The sequence below is a fragment of the Cryptotermes secundus genome, unplaced genomic scaffold (genome assembly GCF_002891405.2).
Source record: "Cryptotermes secundus unplaced genomic scaffold, Csec_1.0 scaffold516, whole genome shotgun sequence".
NCBI lineage: Eukaryota > Metazoa > Arthropoda > Insecta > Blattodea > Kalotermitidae > Cryptotermes > Cryptotermes secundus.
Genome location: NW_019745084.1, coordinates 743439 through 759356, shown reverse-complemented (window position 1 = coordinate 759356; position 15918 = coordinate 743439). Strand labels below are relative to the sequence as shown.

The 15918-nt window shown below is 41.5% G+C and overlaps 1 protein-coding gene across 4 annotated transcripts in view; it reads right to left on the bottom strand.

Moving 5' to 3' along the window:
• Positions 1-1013: 1013 nt before the first annotated feature.
• The window catches only part of LOC111874908, a 153791-nt gene continuing 138886 nt past the window's right edge, over positions 1014-15918 (bottom strand). For 3 of the 4 annotated variants that reach the window (XM_023870782.2, XM_023870780.2, XM_023870781.2), the window contains exons 2-6: positions 14177-14321; positions 8023-8197; positions 6896-6997; positions 4959-5163; positions 1014-1801 (exon numbers count right to left, since the gene is read on the bottom strand). In XM_023870782.2, coding sequence (XP_023726550.1) covers positions 1741-1801; positions 4959-5163; positions 6896-6997; positions 8023-8197; positions 14177-14275 — 642 coding nt within the window. In that variant the 5' untranslated portion in view covers positions 14276-14321 and the 3' untranslated portion in view covers positions 1014-1740. The remainder of the gene's footprint in view (positions 1802-4958; positions 5164-6895; positions 6998-8022; positions 8198-14176; positions 14322-15918) is intronic. The other variant, XM_023870784.2, reaches the window with a different exon arrangement.

Below are 15918 nucleotides of genomic sequence, written 5' to 3'. Positions count from 1 at the left end.
GAAAGATGGCTGGTCACAGAAAACATTAACATACCTACCACTGAGCAGATCAGTGACTTGGTCATTCTGCTTGCAGTGTATAGAAAGGAACAAAGAAAATATTCTTTGTGTAACTTGGCCTTTTCCCTACCGTTCACTAAAAATATATCACAACTGTCCATTCATTAGCACCAAATTCATCAACACCAGAGAACCCTTCTTATTCAAAAATTTATTTAGAAAAGAAAGTCCTTTGTGCATGCCAATAGAAATTTTTGATATAATTTTCAATGCAGAAACAGCTTAATATATATAAAGAAGTGTGTAATGAAGTTACAGCGACCAAATTACTGAATCTCGAAGTTCTGGAGCAAGCAGTAAATATATCTAAGAAAGGTACCTTGTTTGTAGCATGAAAAGGCTAAGATAGTTCATCTACTGCCCCTACATTACACATGAATACAAATACCATAAAATTTGTTTGAATTCTTGAATGCTTGTTCTATTGGATGTGATTAAATAGCACCTGATTGACATCTACTAACAGAAGTGAATAATTGCTTACATGTTAACAAAACGCTAGTTGTGGTTGTGAAGATGGTACTGTACATAATTCAACTCTACAGACATTCATTTCCAGAAGAAAATGTTTTAGAACACCATTCAGATCCCTGCAACCTGATTCAGTTTCACTGATAACATGCTACATTTATAATTAATGTCAACATCAGATGGCTGACAGACTCAGTATACAAGTATAACAAAATAATTGCAGCCATTAGTCTTGACACCGACTCCATTTTGGAACAAACACAGGTCTCAAAAACATTCTCTGTGAAATTCACACATGGAGCTACTCAGCAGAAGATATATTAAAGTACATCATAATTTTTATATGTTTAGCAATTCCTTGCTATCTGCAGCAGATATGTTCCTGAGAGGCTCTACAGCTTACAAAACCAAGATATTACTGCAAAATAGGGATTAGGGGAACATGGAGGTAAAATATGTTTAAAAATCAATACAACATATAATGAAGTGTCACAAGAAAATATATCACTGTAACCTGAAAACTGAGTTTGGACACCATTATGGCCCCCAGCCCAATCAAATGTGACCTCAGTTTCTCCCCTGCATACATAAATTAAGTACAATGAACACATAAAACTAGTCACCAAAGGTGGCACAGCTGGATACAAATACAAAATCATGAATACTAGAAAGCCGTGGCTTGTAACAGATTGCTATATTTCATTGAGAAGTACATCATATCAAAACTTTTTAAATACAAGTCATACAGTCATAGGCAGACCCTGGCTCATCTCGTTTAATGAGAAGTTTTGGAGAATACTGATGATGTGATTTGAGGATACAGAAACTACTTATTTGAAAAGTGGTATATATAGTCCATCTGTATGGGCCAAAATGAACTTGGACTTTTACGACAGACTTTGGACACAAAATACAATATATTAAATGTTTTTTTAGATTAAATATAATGAGGGCCAGATATAACCTTCTTAAACATTCTTCATGTGATTCGAAGAACACATAGGCTCATTCACTATCAGCAGTAAAAATGTTTCTGCAACAAAATTCTGTCAATATATAACCATGGAAAAACACTGGATATAAACATAAGCTGGGAATGAAGAAGAGTCAGTTTATGGTCCACAAGCAGTCCATCTGGCAGTGTTCGATGTTGGCAGTCTCAATCCAGACTAGAAAATGGCAATGTTTCTGGCAGATGCATGTGTGATTTCACCTTTCTGACAGGTTCACTTGGGATACCTCGCATGAAACTCCACCCTTATCACAAAAGCTGCAACAAAATTTCATCTGCTAAGAAAGGAAAGGCACATGACCCCAGGAAGAGTAAACTGTTCATCTGTTACTATTTGTGCTTATCATTTTAATATCCAGATTTAAATTCTGCTTAAAAATGACAATAACCAATATATTTTTGTCATTTTCCTTCCATGGATATGATCCAATGTCCCCAAGCACCATCCTGTGAAATCACACCGAAGTTCTTCTCAGCTCAGTGACATCTGTGGAGCCACTAGTTACTTCTTCTTCCTTGGCGTGACATATTGCTCCTCTTCCCTTGCTCCTAATATGTCACACATCATTTCATCCTTTTTATCCTATCATGTCCCCTTGCCTCCTCTCCTACTATCATTGTCCTGGAGCGACCTCTTCTTTGTTTAGACTCTGGTGAGGATACATCCTTTGAAACCCTGTTCTGTCTGGACTGTTTGTCACTTTGAAATTCTTTCCAGCAGGCATGTGACTGGGGTCTAACTAGGGGCTCTTGCTTCTGTGTGTGTGAAAGAGAGAAGGGGGGAAAGGGTGTGTGAGACCAGATATAAACCTAGATAAGTCAGCTTCTGACCTGAGCTTTTTGTATGTAAGACAAAGTAATGCTGAACCCAGTTGTCTTGGGGCAGTACTTCAGGTGGACTTGTTTTGAAAGAAACCTTATTTCCTCGGATGATCAGTGTTGTTTGACCTTTACTGTGCAACGGCTTACTCTCATAAGATGGAAGTAGTTCTGGATAGACTGTACTGGTTATGAACACTGGCCCATTTAACTTTTCATTGCATTATTTACAATCACTTGTTCTTCAATTTTTGAACTGACATTTGTAATTAATAGGGCCCAGATTTTTTAAAATGCATATGTGCATATGCAAATGCATATTTTGACGGTTTTTGGTCGTTACTGCATATTCTAAACATAAGAGCATATTTCTGCATATATGTTTGAAATTAAGGATAATTAAGGATGAGACAACCGATTTGTGTGGCCGATACATAGCAAATTTCGTAGTTGGTAAGCTACATCCAGAAGAACCCGGCAACCCTCATCTTCTTGCTTGCAAAGTACTAGAGAAAACCAACCATAGCACAATAGCAAGATTTGTAAATGAGTCTCTGCGACTACTATGGCCATCTGAAATTGAAAATAATTGGTGTAAGGTGCTTGTATTACTCACAGATGGAGCTTTCTTTATGTTGAAAGCAGCAAAGGCCTTACAAGTATTTTATCAAAATCTTATACATGTAACCTGTTTAGCTCACGGATTACACCGTATTGCAGAAAAGTACGCGCAGTCTCCAGCTGTTAACGATTTAATTGCAATTGAGGAAAAAACAATTTCTGAAAGCACCAGCTCATGTCCAGTTCTAAAAAGATTGCCTACCTCAGGTTCCTCTGCCACCTGAACCTGTCCTAACTAGGTGGGGGACATGGATATCCGCAGTTCCATTTTATCAGGAGAATTTCAATCAAGAAAAAAAGTGGTTACAAAACTTGAACATGAGCATGCACGTGTCTGTGAAGCAAAAGTGGTGTTTGGAAGTGATACTGTTTATCAACATGTGAATTTTATCCATGCACATTTTTCTACAGTTTCAAAAGCCATTGAGAACTTAGAATCTTGTGGTGCATTTGAACTGGTTCAGAAAGCAACGTGTTCACTGAATAACACTCCAGGTGAAATTGGAGAGTATATTAAATGCAAGTTAGAAAAGGTGTTGAAATCGAACCCAGGACTAAAAAGATTCAGTCAATTACTCAGTACTTGAGTGGAATTAGGGTATCTTTGCCAGATGAATGTGCCGAACCTTCGGCGCCAGTGTATAAATACTGTCAAATCACGTCAGTTGATGTAAAACGATTATTCTCAGTGGCCCCGTAGTCTAGGGGTAACGTTCCCACCTCATGACTCAAGGTACGCGGGTTCAAACCCGGCGTTGGTCGTGGAATTTTTAAGGGCGGAAAAAATTCAGGGAAGAAGTCCTCCGGGAGGGCCTTTAAGCCGTGTGTCCCGTGTCGTAGATTTACGGCACATAAAATATCCTCATGTCCTTAGAGACGTCTGAGCAAAATTAGGCAAAATTTCCCGCCCAAGTAGTTTCCAATTCCTCCGGTAGATGGGGAAGTATCGGGGACCACTGCCAGAGAGGGCCGCTGGCAGAACGGGGCTGATAACGAGCACCAATACTGGAAGGGCATGGCAACAGTAGAAATTAAAGGGGGACGCACAATTGATTAACAAATAGTTGCAGTGCATGGGGAACCCCCTCCATCCAATAATAATAATAACAAGATCATTCTCAGCCTATAAACTCATTTTGACGGACAACAGACGCAGTTTGTCACCAGAAAACGTTGAAAGACTTCCAGTTGCCTATTGAGATGCTACTTTCTGCAGTGAATGATACATGTAAATAGGTCTGAATAAAGTGACCTGCTTCTTAAGTGCATATTGTTTTATTTTTGGTGCATATTTTCCCGCTTTTTAGCGCATATTTCAAGTGTTTTAGTTGTTTTAGTGCATATTTTAAGTGTTTTTAGTGCATAAAGATCCAGGCCCTAGTAATTGCTTATCAGCACTATTTTTTTTGTATTCCCCTTCTACTACTTTGGTTTTCATTACACTGTCTCATGAGTCCTCTTCATAGAATTTGCTATCCATCACCTGCAAGTGTCGGTCTGTTTTGACCCCATACACCCTGGGGGCTTCAGTTCCCAGTTTCTGTTTCCTTCTTTCTGTTGCTGTGGTCATTATTAGTTTTATTATTTGCTGCTACTTATCTTCATTCCCAACCCACCTTCAGAAAGCATGTACACCCATGAAAATTTGGGAATAATAGCTTAAGTTCTCCTGAACTCTGCTTGACAAGAGGGATGCTTAGGGTAAATAGCCCAAGGAGCAACGTATTTTTGACCTCGCTCTACTCAATCAGAGCATTAATAATACTAAAATAATGCATTACAGTTTAATATAACACATTCTATCTGAATGCACACAAGACATCACATGATTCATTTACATACAAATGCATAAATTTAGGCAAGCAAACCGGAAAATGAAAATTCAGTGACAGAAACTGGGTAATTAAGAATGTTCGAACATGGAGGATTGTTGTGTGGCAACATGTCAGCTGGCCATCATACTACTACAACTTACCACTTGTTGACATGAGCATTCTTACGGAATTCCTCAAGTTCCTTGTATTGGGTAGCTGTGATAACACAGCCCCCTGGGAGTGCAATTACTTCTGGGAATGCACGTGCATGTAATTGCAGCAGCTCCTCTGATGCTCCCTCCCTCACACCGGACAATTCATCTCTTCTGCCCTCATTTGCACGGAACTCCTCCAGCCAATCAAATGCTGAAATGTAGGGCAGCTGGTTCATTTTAAACTTCAGAATGAAATATAGTGCAGTCTCAACAGTTCGAGGTGAACAGGAACAAGGTCGCCCCAACTATCTAAAGAGGCTCGAATAAAATGGAATATACACCCACCCCCAAACCAAAGAAAGTTGAAAATGGGTATGATTTTATTAATAACAGTATAAACATTATAACATTATAAACATTTAAACTGACAGCTGACATGCAATAATATTAAAATGGATTTTAGACAGGATGGGGTGGTATGGACTGGATTGATCTGACTCAGGATAGTGACCAGTGGAGTGATTTTGCGAACATGGTAATAAAAGTTATATTTTAGCGTCCTGTTGCACTGATTTAAGTCCATGATTTATTTTAACCGTCTTCCAGTGCATACACTCATCTAGATGAATGTTTGGGTTCCATAAAATGTTGGGAAATTGACTAGCTGAGAACAAAGAGCATTTGTGCACCTCCACCAAAAGCAGGTACTTATAATGTTCCTTGAAACACAGTTTATAGCTACGCTTAATTCAGTGAAATATTACCATTGAGATCTAAACCTTAGAACACGGGGTGATATTTCATACAGTTAAAATCTGAAGTTATTTCAATTTACAACTGGCATTACACAAAGTAGTTACTTAAATTTAACTGAATTTGACAGCTGCCAAAATCACAGTTCTCCTGTTTCAAAATCTATCATGTGAGTCATGTCATGTTACTATGCACCAGTGTTGCATTATTTTGATCATATTTCTGAATTCCTCTGATACGAGACACAAGTACAAAACTCTCAGCCAAAACTGGCTTACTTAAGACAAGCAAATTCACCCATGTTCAAATATTCCACATGCGACTGGTCAGTCGACTAGAATTAAGTGATTGCTCTCTAACGCTGTTTTCACACGTGGTTCCCATGTAATCCTTGTGTGGGCTTCCTTCAGGGGTGCTTGCTATGATGTGATAAGCTTGCCAATTAATGTCAAAACTCAAGGAAGTGTGGGCCCAAAGTTTCCACAAAAAATATTTGTTTCATGTAAGAGTAATATTACATTATACCTGCCTAAACAAAGCAACATAATATTTTACAGGAACGATATCTTGTCACATAATCCAAAAGAAAGACCAAAAAACAAATTTAATACCCTACTAATTTTGATTCTGTTCTTGGGTTGTTACACTGTGTGGGGGATGTTACCGACATTTCAGAGGTACATGATGCATCCATCTTCAGGGTGGATGTGTGCAACTTGGTTATTCTGTGTCTATACAGCATTATATTTTGAAAAGGAATGGAGGGGGAAGGGTGACGAAGTGGACAGTGTTAAAAATCCTATATACAATTACATCATACTAGTGTGATGGACTGGGATGAACCAAGTTAAGTACTTCATCTCTCCTCACGTCATTTTTAAATGCAAATTTTTCGTGTTGGTGATACCCTCACTGTTACTTCCACACAGAGTTTATAGCTTATTTTATTGTAAATTAATATGTTTTGAAGAGTTATTACTAATAATTTAGTACGTAAGCTGTTATTTTTAGTTGACCGTAAAGAAAAGATACAGTACCAGTCTCTGGAAAACACACTGTATTTCACCTGTATCTGAATCATAAATGGTCAAGAATCATTTGATTAAAGACACAATGTGTGGCATGACCACTACATGACTATTTTACTGGTATTGGTAAAAAGGCTTAGCGCCACTGATGAAAGGTCTCACCTATGGGTGGGTCCAGCTTTTTGGAGCACGTGTTGACACAACCATTGTAGCAGCATGCGTAGCTGCTTGTTTCGTTGTCTCCTGCTCCAGATGCCTCGGCATCTAAAAGTAAGGAGCTGAGTGTGAAGATCACATCACGAAAAACCTGCATGTATCTGCTAAACTGAATGTCATGACAACTTACAAGACAGCAATCTTCAGAAAACAAAAGCACCACAACACAAACACTCAATGGAGGCATTAAATTTATTTTTGCAATGAAGCAGTAATTTTTAAAGATCTCATCCATGATATGTATACAGTGGCCGTCTTGTAGTGCACTCAATTTCACCTGTCACTTCACAACATGTTCAGCAACACAGTGCCATCATCAGGTGTCCCAATTATGTCAATCTATTGCATTGCTTGCCCTCATATGTTTTCACAAAACCATTTAAAAAGTATTTAAAAAGTCCATATTTGTCAAGTATGATAAATTTACACTCGCTAAAACTTGTTAAGATAATTCATCTTATTTGTCTTAATTAAAACTTTCATGTGTTTCATTCACTATGGGGTCGTTTTTCTTATTTTCTGTGTAAACCGCGTCTTGTGATGTGTGTTCCCTTCTTAGCTGCTAAGAAGCGAGTGCACCCATGAAAATTGGTATAAAATACAAATTTTCAGTTCTACTGTAACAATAAACAGCTTCAGCCAGAACATAATATCTTGTATGAAGATAAAATATAAATTGTCTACAAATATCACTGAGAGGTCCTTTTATGTTAAAAATTAGAAGCACAGTCACAGCAAAATACTGAGGCCATGACTCAGTTATTCCAGGTATAGAGAACCTTCATTAGCAGATATTACTCACAGACATGTGTCATTAATTTAGAATTCCTTCCAGCATCTCTAAGCAGGGGTTATAACTTCCTTCTGAACTTCACATTACATTCTTATACAGTATTATTTATGAAAGCTGAGCTTCAGGATTGCTCTTCCATATCAGCTACAGTCTGTACATACTAAAATTACAATAAATATATACAGACACTTCGCATGGAATTGGGCTGAGTATCTGAACATATGAACTACGGTCAAAATAAGTTTAATTACTAAGCTTCAGAAATTTCTGCTCAGTTTACCGGTTTCAGAAGCACAATCAATGTCCTCATTACAGGCAGGATAATCACAGAGTGCAGGATCAATGTGATGCAGATTTCTGGGTGGACACAACGGGTGTTCTCCTCCATTGGGCCTCCATACTGCAATGTCAGAACCCTGATCCATCATCCAGTCGGACAATGACCACAGTTCCTCCTGCAACAGGAAAAGAACAGATATACAGCAGTACCAGTATATGTGTAGCCTGTCCAGTTCGCTTCACCCGTACTGCGATGGTCACATCTCGTTCCATGATTGTAACAAACCAGCAAGTGATGCTGCTTATGGTACATTACGGATACTTGCATAGTGTTATGTATGCCGACTGCTACATCTGGGGGTAGCTGCAGTACCTCCCATCACTTCATCTTTCTTAAATCCAAATATTCTTCTCAGCGCCTTGTTCTCAAACACCCTCCCCTTAATGACAGAGACCAAGATTCACACCCATACAGAACAGCAGGCAAAATTATAGTTTTGTATATTCTAATCTTTATGTTTCTAGACAGGAGATGAGAACACAAATGTTTCTGGACTGAATGGTGGCAAGCAGTACCCGAATTCAGTCTCTTCTCAATTGCCTCTTTCATCAAATTTTGATCCATTACTGTACCCAGACATCTGAATTGTGCCACATTTTGAAAACATCTGCTATCTATCTTGATGTCAGGATTTGGCCCTGCATTCTGGTGTCAAGGCAGCAACATATACAAGGGGTGGATAAAAAGTAGTGGCAACATTGCTGTAACATGAAAGGTGTGCATCAGGTGGCACTAGCGCCGTCTGTAGCTGACAGCAGAAGTTCAGTTGAAGCAGTGCAGTGGGTGGCTCTGGTTGTGTTTCGTTGTGTTTCATTGAGTTCCACTGTGCATTGTCTTGAAGTGCAGGAACCAGTTCAAGCGCCCTAAGAACATGTTTACGAAACAAGAACAACGCTCCTGGATAAAAAGTGAAGTTGCACGAGGTTGTAGTGCACAAAACAGTTATCAGGGCCTGCGAGAAGCACGTGGTGATGCTGCTTTGTCATATCGCACAGTGGTACAAGGGGTGAAATTGTTCCGTGAAGGGAGGGATGCCGTTCAGGACGACCCTATGTTGACACTCACACAGTTCAGCGTCTTTCTTCTTTGCCGGATGTCGATCGTTGACGGGCTGCGTGGGAGTTAGCTGCTGAGGTAGGCGTATCTCACAAAACCGTGCTCCACATTCTGCACGATATTCTTGGATACCACAAAATTGCAGTGCGTTGGGTACCCCATACAATGTCTGAGGTGTAACAATGGCAAAGTTATGCAGTTGCACAGGACTTGTTGGACCGGTACCAGAGGGAAGGCGACGACTTATTGGAAGGATCATCACTCTGGACGAAACTTGGGCTCAGTCATACGAACCACACTTGAAGCAACAATCAAATAAATGGAAGCATCCTGGCTCTCCTCGTCCAAAGAAAGTGTGCCCTACACAGAGTAATGTGAAGGCGATGTTCATTGTGACATATGACACTGATGGAGTGATACTGCACCATACTGTACCTCAACGACAGACAGTAAACTCTGCCTACTACTGCAAATTCCTGCATAATTATCTTCGTCCAGTACTCAGGAGAAAGCGACGACACTTGTTGGCAACGAACCCCATCATCCTACATGACAATGCAAGGGCTCATACTGCTGACGCTGTCAAAGATCTCCTTCGCCGCTGGCAATGGGAGATACTGCAACATCCACCATACTCACCCGATGAGTCTGTGCGATTATGATCTCTTTGCCAAAATGAAAGAACCACTGCGAGGGACACGTTACAACACAAGAGAGGAGATTATTCATGCTGTAGGGCGGTCACTGCTGGATATCAACAGACGTGGACGCGCTGATGGTGTACATCTTCCACAAATTTGGCAGAAAGTGGAACACACAGGGGGCGATTATACTGAAGGAATGTAAGTGTGTTTACCTCAGGTAATAAAGTCATTTCAGAACTATAGAGGTGTTGCCACTACTTTTTATCCGACCTATGTACATAGTTGTCTCTTCGCATCCGAAACATCTAAAAAATTGAAACTTGTTATATACACGTAATTTCCCCATTTACTACTATTTTGGACCTCACTCCGTATTTTCCTACAAAGGCAGTTTTTTAAAAGGAAATCTTAGTTGTATTTATTTGCTGCTTCTTTCAATATGAACTCTCTTTTTGAAGTCCATCTTCTGTATCAGAATTTTTAACCTGATCGTCTGGGAAAAGTTACTGTACCTCCTAATATTATATTATTTTAAAATTTTCTTCCATACATTCTTACCACGGGACACGCGATGGCGTAGTTAGTTGAGGAACTACGCTATCAGCCGGAAGGTCGCAGGTTCGATTCCCGATGAGATCATTGGACTCTTTTTTCAATTGACCTAATCATTCCAGCCGTACTATGGTCCTGGAGTCGACTCAAGACTCTAAACAGAAATGAGTACCAGGAATCTTCCTCTGGGTAAAGACTGACAACCTCACCGCCATCTGTGATTAGACTGTCTAGAAAATGTGGGAGCCTCGAGGTCTCACAGCCCTATGGGCCTCTACGGCCTCTTACAGGGATACACGTTTACCTAGCACTCCATCACTTCGTCTACGTAAAAACGGAAGAGCGTAAAATATAATGACCACCCTTGGGTTCTGTAAATTTTCTGAACTTTTAGCTCTGCAGTCAGTCATTTACATATGCTGCTGACATGTAAGAACTTTTATCAGCTCGTATCAAATTTGGTGGAAATCCTTCAGGTTCTCTTCGAGTAACCCATATATTGTTGAGTTGAGGATAATTCTTCTTCACGAGAGGCTCCCATTACCTGGAACAGGTGACAGGCCGAGAACGGAGCCCTTCAGATTCCCGTGCCTGGTTACTTGGACAACAGAAAAGAGCCCCCGCCCCCCGCCTAGGCAATTTGAATTCCGCAAGAGACAACTTCAAACTGAAAGTTCAGTGACGAAAGCCCGGCGCATCTGTAATTTGGCTGGGACCCAACTCTCTTTTCGGATTTCATTACGACTGGACAAAACCTCGTCGCTTCAACATATCTGAAGTGTAATACTCATAAAGCGAAGCAACTACTTCAACATTAAATAACTCATTCTCTCTAAACAGAAGACGTTGTCTGCATAACATAACAGAGAACGTGAACCCAGTAAAATACAAAGCAACCAAATGCTCCACAGTTGATGTCATCGGGTTTTCTGAGAAACAGTTAAAACACTTGAATAACAAGTACATGTAAAAAATCATATTGTGCTCGGTAGTTCATTTCTGTCTGGTGGGTCGGTCATGACCTTAAGTGCGTCTGGCGACGGTCTCTCCGCTGTAGCCATCTCGTCTGTCATCAGCGTCAATACACGAACCGTCACGAACACTGACCGGTTAACATGTGTCCCGTCTCTTGGAGTGATAGGTGGCTGTCGTGTAGCAAAGAGGCTGAGTGCCGGACCGAATCATCTGCATGTAACATGTCCCCTTTCATTTCTCTATCGCCTACCTCTGCAATAATTATTATTATTATTCTTATTAGTTATTACATATTAACATCATCATCCTAGGTTTCGCAGTTTTCACGGATGTGGTGATTAAGACTGCGGTATTCCTGGTTGTGGCAGTATAAGGGGCGCTTTTTATCCATTTAGTATATTTCGTTCCCTTATTCAAGAATGAGTCCTTTTCCTTAACCTCCTCGCGTTAGGTCTCATGATCACATCCTGCCTGTTCAATTCCCTGTATAACTACGCCCATTTCTCAACCTGCCCAATGTAAAATTGTAACATATTGTGACAAACATGGTGACTACTACGTAACGACTCAGTCAGCGCGTTCTCATGACAACAACAATTCAACAAAGGTTTCCACGGATACGAAATAGCAACAGAAGCAGAAGTCAGTCAGCGCGTTCTCATGACAACAACAATTCAACAAAGGTTTCCACGGATACGAAATAGCAACAGAAGCAGAAGTCAATCTGTTAGGCAACGGCTTGCTAGAACGGACACAAGAGGCCAAAACATGAAGTGTTCTGTGTGGTGGCCTCTATTCGGTTCCCTCGAAGTTATAAAAGAGAGTTCATTTGTGAATTCAAGGGATTCATTCATTCGTCTGGAAATTCAGAAGGCAGTTCAAAAGTTGAGTGTTCGGCTGTGGAGTGTTAACCAGCGGACAGCGGAAGCTGAAGAGGTGACTGATTTGCAAATCAGAACCAAGCCAGTCGCAGTGGAAGCGAAGACACTCGTAGTTCAGCAAGGAATGGAGCGAGTCTTAGATTTTGTACCACATTTTGTAGACAATCGGCTCACAGATGGCGGTGAGGTTTTAAGCCTTACACACCGGTCGCCCTTTACCCGCAGGATGATTCCTGGTATTCATTTCTGTTAGAGGCTGAGTCAAATCCAGGGCAATAATGCGGCTGGAAGGTTAGGTCAACTGAAAAATCCAATGACCTCACCGGGAATCGAACCCGTGACAGTCCGGCTTGTAGCATAGTGCCTCAACCAAATACGCTACCGTGTGTCCGTTACCACTTCGCTTTTCGTCCCAGAGTCGAAGGACTGTTCACTCAAACAAATGCTCAGTAGTGATGAGAACAGGGCCTCACTCACCTCTCACTCGCTTCACCTTTGGCCATCGGTGATCACAATATATCATACTAAATGATAAATAAACACTAAGTATTTGTAGTTCAAGCCCACTTATGGCATGGATGTCTGTGTGCGCGTTTATTGTGTTTGTGTTGCTCTGTGTGTAGGCAGCGGCCTTGCGACAGGCCGATCACTCGTCCAAGTGCACCGTCAGTGCAAAAAAGATTATGAAACTGAAGAAAAGGCCAGGGCCCAACAGTGGGCTCTAGAGCCACTGAATTTATAAATCAAGAATATATTAGTATAGTGAAAACTCACTAATTTGGAACTCACTATAATTCGAACATTTTTTTCTGTGTATTACAACCTTGATGATGACATTGCAGCGATCAGTAAGATGGAGAGTAAAAGAACAGTATACAAGTGGAACATAAGCCAAAGGAAGTTCATATTTAAACACGGTCTCAATATTACTGAGAAATGCTTTCAAAACTGATATCAAAACTTACGTGTTTACATTCTGACATGTAAATTTATTTTATGGAATGCAATCTAAGTCCGAAAACAAAGTTGTATTGCCTAAAAACGACAAGTGAAGTCCATTTCATAGCTTCCCTGAACATACACGGTGTGTCCAGGAACCATAGGGACTCTTTTTTTTTTAATTTTCCCTGCGGGAGTCGCTCTTGAGCGTTCNTGTTGGCGAGTTGTGGCGTTAAGATTCTTGAAGTTTCGGCTGTGGCTGTCTGTAATTTCAAAGCACAAGTATCGCCGCATCATGTGTTCAGACCTTGAATGTAACAGTACTGTTCTGACGCTCGTCGGAAAATGGCGGTTGTACAGAGAGCCAACATCAGATTTTGTTTGAAATTAGGCAAAACAGCCGGAGAAGCGTACGAAAGATGAAAAGCGTGTACGGTAGTGACGGTTTGAGTCGCTCGAACATTTTTCGATGGTATACTGTATTTCGTGACGGCAGGGAGGACATTGAAGACACTCCACGTGCATCAAAGCCGAGAACAAGTCGCACTGAAGAAAATGTGAAAAAAGTGACCGAAATCCCTGCATCGCATCAGACAGATGTGTTTCTGCAAGACTCATCGAGAGAAATACGGGGTGTGAACTACAGCAAACATTTGCACAAAGAGGAGGCACCAGCCAGTCAAAAGCCTACCTGCTCAATCCTATTCGTGATGGACGAAGCGACTTTCTCTCAGAATTTCTTCGGTTTCCCTTACTAATTAGTATTCTACCATGGCTTCACCGCCCCTTGCAGTGTGCGACAGTCCTCACCAGGCAGTACATAATCACAACCTGGGTCTTCAAGTCTGGGGCTTTTCTGACCCAGCTGGTTACACACCATGGAACTTGAGTAGATAGCTGGACATATACAGTTCTGCACCTGATCTAGTCCTACAGGTAAGCTACCCAATTTATAATGCTTCTCTCCACTTCTTTTAAGACTTCGTCTCCTCCTGCGCAGGCAGATGCCCACCACTAACTAGTAAGACTGTGCACGATTATCGCTACCTGTGCTGTGAGCTCTAAGTCCGCTTCAGAAATCTCTCCTCCCTGCTGGCCGTGGCGGAGCCCCCTCAGCCGATGTCCGTGGTACTTCGCAGTGACCATGGTGATCAGGATGGTGGTGGCAAAGGCAGCTGCATACCACGTGTTCCTGAGCGGACAGATGCGTCAACACAATTAGTATAAATGCCTAACGAGCCCTTGCAACAGATATCAGGGGCTCCTTGCCTTGGGATAATGCTGGAAACAGCGTGGGGAGACAAACCCAAACGTCTTCATGGTGCAGTTTTCATTCAATCACCGAATAACTTTACCTGTCTTCACAAAGTAGGGAAACAGAGGCTGATTTGGGGGAGCCTTTAGAAGAAAGAATAAGATTAAGTTTGTTGGGGCACTATGCTACAAAACGGAAGGTCACGGGTTCGATTTCCAATGAGGTCAGTGGAGTTTTTAATTGACCTAATCCTTCCGGGGGAGGTACAGTACCCCAGCCTCGACCTTTGTCAAAAAGAAAACTCGCACTGGTGGGGGCGTGCGGGTGCAGTGAAATCACAATTAAGTGTGGACCAATGGAGGACTTAACTGTGGAAACTGAAGCCAGAGCTGAGGATAAGCTTTTATTTGAAGGTCCCGCCTATTTCTTACATTCAAAATTGCACCCAGCAGACGTTACTTTTGTAACCAATCCCACTGTTGCCGGAACACCTCCGAATGGCTCAAGTTCATGAAATAAACATATCTGCACCCATGTTCATATAAACTATTTTCGCTGTAGTCTACAATTTTCTGTGCGCATTTCTGGGACACTGTACGACGGAAATGTGGTAATTATAATCAGGTAAAAGGTACAGCTTCATTTACTGTCTTCACTCGCTTGGAAACCGGCATCGTGGGTTCGAATCCCACTCAGGGCATGGATGTTTAGTTTGTGTGTGGGTTTTGCTGTATTTGTGTACAAGCGACGAGCTGATCACCCGCCCAAGGAGTCCTACCGAACGTGTAAGATCTAGAAGAACCGAAGTGAACGGAGAAGTTGATGCAGGTAGGCCTAGGCCCACTGGGGCTGTAGTGCCAAGGGGGGGGGGAAGGTAAAGCTATCCCTGTAACAAGCCGTGAGGGCCCATAGGGTTGTGAGACGTCGAGGCTCCGATACTTTCTATACAATCGATTCACAGATGGCAGTGAGGTTGTCAGCCTTATGTGACGGCCGCCCTTTATCGCCAGGATTCCTGGTACTCATTTCTGCCAGAGGTTAGTCGACTCCAAGGCCATAATGCGGCTGCAAGGATTAGGTCAACTGAAACATTTCAATGACCTCCCGGCTTGTAGCACAATGTCTCAATCAATTTCGCTACCGCTAAAGTGATCACCATTCATTTATATCTGAGGCCTACCGACTCGTCTAAGTCGGTGTTTCTCAACCGCGGGGCCGCGGGCCGATACCGGCACCTAGTCTTATAGAAAAAATGAATTTACCGGGCTGCGGTCTGACAACCACTGGTCTAAGTGGTCAAGTTGTGAATGGAAGAAATCCATCTCTTCTGTCCAATGGCAAACCAGATTATGGTCATCAGCAGCGGTACTTGAAGAAAGTAGTTTCAGTTTGCCAATGCTGCTATTCTGTCAAGATCAGTATCTTAGTACAAATGTAGCTGACTTGTAGCTGACTTGTTCAGAACTTCCCAAGTTTCTGAGTTTAGCTATTTTTGACGATGTTCTTCTCTTAACAAATTTTCTGTTTAAATTTC